This window comes from Priapulus caudatus, unplaced genomic scaffold, assembly GCF_000485595.1.
Source record: "Priapulus caudatus unplaced genomic scaffold, Priapulus_caudatus-5.0.1 Scaffold56, whole genome shotgun sequence".
Taxonomy (NCBI): domain Eukaryota; kingdom Metazoa; phylum Priapulida; class Priapulimorpha; order Priapulimorphida; family Priapulidae; genus Priapulus; species Priapulus caudatus.
The window spans coordinates 260181-270370 of NW_014577117.1; the positions used below are offsets into that span (position 1 = coordinate 260181).

The 10190-nt window shown below is 42.4% G+C and overlaps 1 protein-coding gene across 2 annotated transcripts in view; it reads left to right on the forward strand.

Moving 5' to 3' along the window:
* Positions 1 to 1512: 1512 nt before the first annotated feature.
* The window catches only part of LOC106821044 (transcription factor AP-4-like), a gene marked incomplete at its 3' end in the record, with an annotated part of 21988 nt that continues 13310 nt past the window's right edge, over positions 1513 to 10190 (forward strand). Inside the window, 2 exon segments of one of the 2 annotated variants that reach the window (XM_014825680.1) lie at positions 1513 to 1747; positions 8537 to 8714. In XM_014825680.1, the coding sequence (XP_014681166.1) occupies positions 1629 to 1747; positions 8537 to 8714 (297 nt within the window). 2 annotated transcript variants of the gene reach the window in all.

Here is a 10190-nt window from a genome sequence, read left to right on the forward strand (position 1 = left end):
AAACATGAGATGAATTCCTCTACCCTAGATTAATTTTACACTTGACGAAATAAAACCCAGGGAAATACTGCATAATTATTGTCAGAAAATCTGACGTTGATATGGATTTTACTGATCTTATCAGATGTTTTCCATGCAAGGAACAATTAAACAACGTGTGCGCTCCAGTTCTCGAATCCGTCACGCGTTCGTAATTATAGTACTTCTCGCATTGCTCGCTAGAGGGATGCAGATCACGCGACCCGCGCAAAGCCACGCCTAACAATCAGCAAAGCTGTCGCTGTAGCGCGTGCTTGGCACAGTGCCAAGCCGGCTCGACCCTAGCAGCTGTGCGGTGCAAACCGGCTTATTAGCAATGCTGGTGTCAGCTGATTGTTACTGTCCACATGGTCACCGGCAATCGTGCGCCAGCGTACATGTACTGTAGACAATGTATATGGTGATTTCAAGTACAGGTGTTGATGTAACGTTCCTAATGCTCCCATCCGCTTCTATCTATCGCACCCTATCGTTCTATGTATGTATGTATGCATGTATCCAGCACACACACACGTATATGATTATAATTTAATACTGCATATTTTTGCGTTTTTTTGCCGTGTTTCGACAGCTCGATTTGAAACAATAGCAGAAGCGGTGTGAATTTTAAAATAGTATACCGAGTATATATATATATATATATTTAGCAGGTAAATATTATATTCGTGTTTGGACGTTGAATGATGTCTAATTAAATGCTGATATTTCGCGTATTACAGAATCGTTAGAAAATAATTTTATGCCGGTAAAACAGATGGTGTACGCACCCTCTCAATGTCCTCAATACGAAATTAATGATAATTTTCTGAGTTTTCAGGTGTAAAAGTAATCTTAAATGAAGTAAGATCGCATATGTTACCATTAGAGTAGTTTGTATGTTTATATTACTAATGAATTAAAACAACGGACGATATAAGTTAGGTTTTACAGTAACCTAATTTCCTTGGCGGGAATCCAGTTGATTGACGGGCGTAACAAGCGATGTGTACAAAATGTGACATACACGCTCAGAGTACTACGACAAGTAGGGAGAAACGGCGATGATGATAAATTATAAGATAATGGCCAGAAAGTAAATTCGTTTAATATCTGTAACAAGAATGGGAATTTCTACTCACATTCTATGTGAAATCACATGTCGCTTGCATCTTGTCACTAAAAATTTGACCTAGACATATTTTCTCTGATGAATTCTCCCTACATCACACATTTTACCGCTGCCTACGCACCACTCTGATGAGATGCAGTCCATACGCTAGACAAAATAGTTCCAAATATATTTAGTGGTTCTCTGAAAAAAGCGTTCGCAACATAAAGATAATAACATATATTTACATATATTGTAATTTTCTAACTGCTCATATGTGTTTCTAACTAGTAATAAATTCAGACGAAATATACACTATACCGCGTGGTTCTGCGCAGTAATATGTGCGGTGATTACCAGCCGTTTCCCGCCAAAGTACATTCATTCTTTAGTTGTAGGACTGCGAGTAGGCGCGTAAACGGCAGCGTGTTTGATAACTTGTTGGTTTTACGCTAGAAGATTTTGATATATTGTGCCACAACTTTAGGATATATTACGCAGGATGTCTGGGTATCAGAATACACCAATGAAGAAGCGTGTTGTAGAGGAATACAAGCGCCAAGCCGACGATTCTAACGATATGAGCGAAGGATACTACAACAACATGTGTGTATTTTCTGGGTAATTGTATAACTAAGTATGATTGGTAGACTAGTGTGTATTTACGGATCATTGCGTTTGTATTAGTGGATAGTAACAATTAGTGTTGGTTGACTATTATTATGTGTAAAAACGTATATTAATAGCTAGGTCTTCAGTATGCTTTTAAATAGTAGTACTACTACACCACGTGCTCCTAGAAATTGGTAGTGTTTTGGCGTGAATTTACTTTTACTTATTAGCATTTATGTATTGACATTTGCACTGCACCACGTCTTAATCACGAAGCCATATAGCTAGGTTAGGCAAAGCCCATTTTGAAATGAAATGCCAGCTATTACACTACGCAATACCATTATCGATCGCTGTCTGGAGTGTGTGGGCGACGCACTTGGCAGCCTGCCAGCTTACATTGCAAACAGCTGTGCGCCGCGAAGAGAGAACTTGTGGCGCGGCTTGCCGGTCTCATTCTCAACCACTCCTAGTCGGCACCGAGCAATGGTCATACCCCGCGATTCTTACACGATAACTCACAGACTATTAGATCCCTATAAAAGGGTACGTCTTCTACCCTTTCTTGGTTGATTCTAAGTGAGGTTGGTTTCTGTGCTTACGACAGGAAAATGTAACTCGATGTAGCAGACATGTGCACTCTTATTTTTGGCAGATTGCCATGTGGATTCGATAGCGTTTTAAACGTGAAAATCTGTATGCACGGGTTAAAATTTTAGTACATAAGGTGGATACAACACACATGAATGAAAAAGTTGTGCTTGGGTAATGGGAAATCAACAGTGACTTTGCTATTTTCATAAAACATGAGTGGTACCCTACGTAGGAGACTGTTCAGACAATACGTAGTGATAATAGATTTTATTTATGAATTTTCTATGCTGTAATTTCATTCATAGTACTAAACAAATTTCACAACATATGCAACAAGTCTAGTGGTAGTAAGGAAATTACTTTTTCTGCTGTGATATGGATTGCATTTGCAAGTAGTCAGTGAGATGAATTTTTGCATCATCACTTTCTTTCCCTTGTCATAGCTACTCGTGGATACAGGAGGTACAGGCTGCTATAAGACAGGCCATCCAAACTACAGGCTAATTTACTTAGGAAAGCTACAGTCACAAGTCTAACCGTTTGTTCTGCTAGTTGTACGTGACGTGACGGGTGGACTTTGTCATTGCCAGCAGCAGCAGCTGATTGTCCGCTCCGTGCATTCATTGCAAGCTCTAGATGGTTTTCCTAGAATACCAGTGTCTGTATATATATAGCACATACATGTGGTCGCAAGTGAATGAGTGTGTGTACAGCACGGGTCGTGGGCGTGATTCATTCACAAATATTCGGGGTGGGCCGGTGTTCCGGGTCAGACTAGATATAACTGGTATGCACTACACGCAAAAAACGCCAGTGAGACGTTTAATACGGAAAGATCTGTTAAACCACGAGCGTATTTAAACTTGATTGTGACTATTGTGGATGTCTTATGTGAGAGCTATAGATCTAGAACTTTTGTACGTGATGCTTATTTCAGTCTTTTACTCTAGAATATGCATATAATTATATGTATTAGGAGAAGTATATTTCCCTGACGTTGTGCTAATTACGCATTTTATTAAAAAGAAAAATTGATGGCATACATTAATACTCGGCAAATGTAAACGTAATTAGAATGAAATATTTGCCTGAAGCGTGAACTTGATATCTGTTTTATAAGCAGTGTGAGCGAAGTTTGGGATTGGTCGCAGGCGGTGTCAGTCAGTATATATGTAAACTACTTATTGTTTACTCTACTAGCATTCCTTCGGGGGCGTTTTGGTAATCTATTTATATTGGATTCGAATGAGATTACATTTTTCATACCATACGCAATGCTATCTAAGAAGCAATGGCCAATGCATCTAGACAGATTTTTCTGCCCAGCCCAAGGTATTGGGCAATACGGATGTAATAATTGCCAGACAGGTAGGGCTACATTCGGAAGTAAAATTGTTTTTGGCCTAGGGCAGTTTGTTTACGTCTTGGAAAAGAGCAGGGGTGATAGAATCCTTCTAACTAGTACTGGCACATAGTCAAATCAAACAGAGACACGATAGCAATAGGCGCTCGTTCTACATTTACCAGGAGTCTGACACTCTGACCTACAATTTCTCTCCTTTAAACAGCTTTCTTGGCATCGTTCCTGTGTGAAGTGATATGTCCGTTGCACCCGTTGGGAAAATATCTTGTGCCTATTTCACCGAGACTTGACAACCAACTGTACTGGCTGCTTGCACGTACTATATGTTTAATAGTACTATTTTGAATGTATTAATTCAGAATAAGATCTGAACAAAACAGATTAGAACAGAATCAATTAGATTAAATTCAAATCATCAATATTGCATCAGACACCCTTTAACTTTATGGCTCAAGATGGCCATTATCGGAACGACTTATGCCTGCGATGTACTTTTTGTACCGGGGCTGTATTAGAAAGTTTACGACTTCAAAACACGTCCTGTCTGTCCTGGCCATGTATGTGTAACTCGATTTAGAATGCATCTGCAATGAGATCGCATTCTGTTGAGGCATTGCCTATCGTAAACGCTTACTAATGCAGCAACAAGCCTAACAATCCTAGAGAGGTGCGATGTGGTTCTTGTCTACAATATCATCCAAGTCGTATCGCTTTATATATATTGTAGTACAAGACACCCCAGTGTATCCCTCTCTCAAAGTAGTATACTGACATATTACTGATTTTAAAATGAGTGAGGATGAGTGAAGTCACAGCTTTCACAGCAGCTAGACTTTTAGGCACCTTCGGACAGAACAAGAATCTGGTTCGTTAATTTAGGAAAGTTTTGATGAATCATATTTTTTTTTATTGGCTTCAACATAGAGCATCAAGACTAGCTTATTTATGCAGAAAACACAGTGCAACCTTCCACGTAGACGCTCATAGAGTCATAGTACACCACAATATGTAAGAATGTTGATCTTTCGTGCAGTGGCTATTCTCTCTTTTCTGTGTTTTCGTTTTCGTACAGACTGCAGCTGAAAATACCGATCCAGTGTCTGTTTCAGACAGGCATCTCTTCTAACTGCACTTACAACTATCAGCTGATTTTCTCTGCTTCCCTAAAAATCAAAATCCTAAATGGAACCCTTCTGGATGGTTCGCGATATTGCGAAGGTTGTTGAGATTTCTCCCAGTTTAAACTGGCGTTCGCTCCTACAAAATGCTTAGACAATTAATAGCAGGGAAAAAGTTTATGCCAAGACAGCTGGAGAGAGGGCCGCTGCACTGGCGGGGCGGCGTTGTTGGGTTGTCTGAGACGTGTGCACGCTCGGCTGGCCCGCCAGTGGAGGCGTGTGCGACGCAAATGCGCGGCAATCTTGGCTCGGTGCCAGATAGCTGCGCTGGCAGAATTACAAGCTGGGTGGCTGTCTGGGCATGGCGCATAGATACATACAGCAGTGTTGAGGCGGGCAAACACTCCCTATAATGATATGTATCAACGCAGACACATCCAACGCGTGGGCAGGGGTCCCTTGACATTGGCTTGCGGTCATATGGTGGGTCGCTAGACAAACTGTATGCATAGTTAAGAGATACGTTGGTGCAATTGTACACTTACGTGTGTATATTCGGGCATTAATCGCAGGACGTGTGTGAGTATAGGCGTGGTCCGAACACGTTTTAAAATATCCCTACAGCTAGTTCAACGATATTGTAAATTTTGAGAAAAATCAAGCTGTTAGCGTTCTATTATTAACAAGCTACGGAGGTTGTTATATCCTGGTAACTCCCGGTGTTCTAACGTCGTGGGAAAGTCGTCCATTCTAGCTGATGAGAAATTCCACACCTAGTTTTTCTGCATTCCATGCTAAGCCCATAAGGGGGCAGGTAATGTCAAAAACCATGATTTGGACGGTGAGTCGTCAAAAGAGTAAAATATATACATATTGATGAGCATCGGGGGTCTATATTGCTGTCAATTAATTACATCCTTTGCATCGCAGTCTGGTCGGTATTATATGGAATCCTTATACTGTATTAAGCCTAAAAAAATTTATCAATTAAAGGTCCGATTTTGCTATCTGAATTTTTTAAGTAAAAGTACAAATATGGCACATTAATTTTTATGTTAAAAAACTTGTCAAGCAGCTGGAGAATTGCTCTGGCAAGAACCGTAAGGATTCAGAATTTCACACACACAAAAAAGAGGTAAAATAATGCGTGACATTGCCAAAATATATGGGCTTATGCCGTTGCAACTCGGTCAGCTGGAAACAAGGTGTTACCGACCCGGCGGGACGGGTGCTTTAACAACACGTAATGTGGGGGTCTGCCTGTGTGCCACTGTGCGTGTGTGGGGATGTGTGGGGATGTGTGTGGGCCGTGGCGGGCGTGCGTGTGTACGTCGTGCGTGCGTGCGACTGCGTGCGTGCGCAGCTGCGCGTAGCGCTGTGTGCGTGTGCGTGTAGTGTGCTGTGTGCGTGGCGTGCGTGCTGGTGCGTGTGCGTGCGCGTGTAGCTGGTGCGCAGTTGCGGGGTGGCGTTGCCACGTGCTGTGGGCTGTGTGTGTGCGTGCGTGCGTGCGTGGCGTGGTTGCCACACTCTTGCCGGCACGTAGGCGCGTTGGCGCCGTGCGCGTGCGCGTTGTGTGGGTGTGTGCGCCTCACCTGTGTGTGTGGGCCATGCCGTGACGCGTTGCGTGCGTGCGTGCGTGCGCGTGTGCGTGCGTGTGTGTGTGGAGCTACTCCCGTTCCAGTTTGGCTGCTGTCACGGCTAAGCTGGCCGTGGGAGTGCTGCTGCTTAGGCTAGAGTTTCTGCGAGTTGTAGTTGGTGATGAGGTAGAACTTTGTCTGGTACGAAATAGATGTCGGTACCTTGACATGTGTTGACCCATCGCACACGAGCAGAGAAGGGGGCACGGCTACTGCGTTTTTTTTACTCGCATAGAACAAATTGTGAATTCTTCGAACTCACTAAATCTTGGTTATAACGAATCCTATCAATTTAAGACTCACCACTGTCAAATCCTTTTTAATGTGAAGCGTAGTTGGAAGTTACACAAGAACCCAGCATGACAAAGAATGTAGTGGAAAAAAAAGACAGTAACCTTGACCATATGGCGTGTTTCGTGTATTCTTTCACTGCGACCTGTAAGTTCATTATTTTGGCATTATTTTGGGGCACCTACTCTCTATAATCACACAGCCGTGTCTGCAAACATACGTTTCCTGGCAGATATGGAGACAGAAGCATGGTTTCTGCTGCAGGTGCCGGTGACTAGCGAAAGACGCGTCACTATTGTGACTAGGTTCAACGTGGGAAACCGACTTAATCCAACTTAATCCGCTAGTTTTAAAAATTTCTAAAATTCATCCGTCTCGACTATATTGTTGTGAACACTTCCCTGCAGTTCGCAGTCAAAGGATAACATCACTTATTTTTATGGGCCCGTCTCCGTGTATGGCCATTTAAAAAACACCTGATGCGCTCGTCTCACTAGGGGTGCATTCCTCACATGTCTGTATGCCGACGGTGGCATCTCTCATCTCGCTGTCTCGTGGCTGCCTCAGGATGCAAACCCGGCGGCACACGCTCGGCTGCACACAGTTGGCACTTTGCCAACATAGCGCGTGTGAAATCACGTACGCATGCTCCTCCTAGAAAGTAATGAAAAATACACGGCTCTGTCTGCCATGTGCCCAGCCTCTGACTCATCCTGCTTCTCTGCACGCTTACAGAGAACACGAAAAAAACGTGTGCGTGGAATAACTGCATTTAAAATACTTTAAAGTCAGTCTAGAGGGCCAAGAGGCAGAAATTATAGATGTAGGGGGTGTATTTAAATCTGTGCGACATAGGCCTAAGGCATGAGAATTCAGATTACACACGCGACTTGTGAGGGGAATTCCAGGATCAATACTTGGTAATTAATTATATAAAAAAAGCGACGTTTTAGCACACTCGTAGCTTGGTAACTTCTTGAAATCTTCCATTCGTCTCATATGCTATCATAACTTAACCCGTTTTAGAACTGTTTGCATAGCATATTATACAGGCTACACTACATTAAGTAATTAATATTATCAAAATTACATCACTAATCTATATATAGTACAACAAAAGAAGCAACTCACAGATATATTTCCATACTAGATATCGTAAAGTAAATATCGCCTAATAGGGGTTCAACAGTTGGGAATTGTTTCAAAATATGTAAACTCTTATCATACTGGTCTTCAGTAACTTGTGTAGGCTTCAACAGGTAATGCCCTAGATTATTGAATCTATATATGTGCGTACCTGGTTCACGCCACTGAGTGGTCTGTTTCATTCTGGCAGATCATTCATCAAGATCGCATGGATCCTATGATTCTGCTTCAATGTTATTTGGCACGAATCACCGATTACCTTCGTCATTTCTAGATCTAAGCATGATGGTTTCGAGAGCATCCAATGCATTGACACGTGAAATCGACCCGTCACCGCTCGCTGCTGGTTACGAACCGTGGTTGTGCGATGGGTCCCGATTGAGGTCACCCATTGGGTGAACGGTTACATTGGTGTGGGCAGATCCAATGATCGCGATATGATGCGACAGTGTCCATCCCAAGCAAGCATGCGCAATGGGGTTCTGAAGCTAATACGTGGAGACAATGGTAGACCCTCTTCCATGTCTGGTGCAGAGACGATACATACAGTGCAGGGGCCTGGCGTATAAATATTAATAAGCAAAAGATCAACGAACATCACATATAAACAGATGTGTGTATAATTGGGTTTCGTTTGTTTCCTCGGTAGGATGAGCAGTCCAGAGATGCCCAAGTGTGATCAGACTGGTCAGGAGCCGGAACGGGAGAAGCGCATTCGTCGCGAGATCGCCAATAGCAACGAGCGCCGGCGGATGCAGAGCATCAATTCCGGTTTCCAGCAGCTGAGGAACCTCATTCCGGCCAGCGACGGAGAGAAGCTGAGCAAGGTGAGAGACGAAGGGAAGGTAGCATGCGAGGGGCAGCGTTAGTAAGTGTGGTAAGGAGAAGACAGTGAGGGGTGTGGCAGAGCAGAGATAGAGTAAGGTGTGGCAAGGAGGAAACAGAGGGAGGAGAGGAGGAGGAGAAGCGAGAGTGGTTTTTGGCCACGTGAAGTGTAGGGATGAGTGAGATGAAGGCAGTAGAAATGAGTGAATGAATGTGATGCGTACATGTGTGCGGGGGCGTCACCCCCGTGTGTGCACGTGCCCATTACTAATAGCCAGATAAGTTTTTTACTTGATGACTAATAACTGATGTCACTATGCAAGACGATGAAGTGATGAACATATCTATTAGCTAATTGTTTTGAGTAATATCGGGTTCTGTATTTTAAGTAAGTCAAGTTTAATTTGTCAACGGATTCTCACGCCGACCAAGGTGACAGTTTTGACAACAGGTCAGATGACGAGATGTTTTCTCGCAGTTTCCTGCATTCACAGCAAGACGACTCACTGAGTGACAATGTTTAGAAATTGATTAGACCTGTGTTCAACAGTACTGTTAGGAGCAAGGCTTGACACTTTATATAGATGATAGATCCAACCATGTTGTCACGGACAAGGCAGATAAGGGTCACGAATTGTCACCTTATAGAATCTACTAACTATCGGTGGTCATCGTCAGTTGCCGTGCTTTCGTGGAGGTGAACAGACTGGATTAGCTACAATATAAAATTAGGAAATCATTAAAATCATCATAGAAGATACAATAACGCGATGAGGTTTTAAAGGACAGATCAGTTCAGTTCCCGCATTAAGTTAACTGTCTATCTGAAAGACTCCTGATTGTTTCACTTTGTATTGCACCCTTACTTCGATGAGGAACATGATACAGCACCTCAAAGATGAAGTAGACAAACACGATATTTCATGGCTGTGTCGATAGATTGCTTCTGCGCCTTGTACTAGGTTCTGTACTGGTGAAAGCTGACGCAATTTTGCCTCCATGCAGTACTTATTACACCTACAATATCCGCATTACCAAACTTATGTCATTACTAGTAGTGATAAATAGTTGGTGTTGCATAATGCATATATACCCAAATAGCAGCATGATAATGTAATCATGTAATAATGTAATCATGTATAATGTTAATAGTGTAATGTAACATTGGTAGACAGCAGTCATGATAATGTAATCATGTATAATGTTAATAGTGTAATGTAGCATTGGTAGACAGCAGTCATGATAATGTAATCATGTATAATGTTAATAGTGTAATGTAGCATTGGTAGACAGCAGTCATGATAATGTAATCATGTATAATGTTAATAGTGTAATGTAGCATTGGTAGACAGCAGTCATGATAATGTAATCATGTATGTTGTTAATAGTGTAATGTAGCATTGGTAGACAGCAGTCATGATAATGTAATCATGTATGTTAATAGTGTAATGTAGCATTGGTAGACAGCAGTCATGATA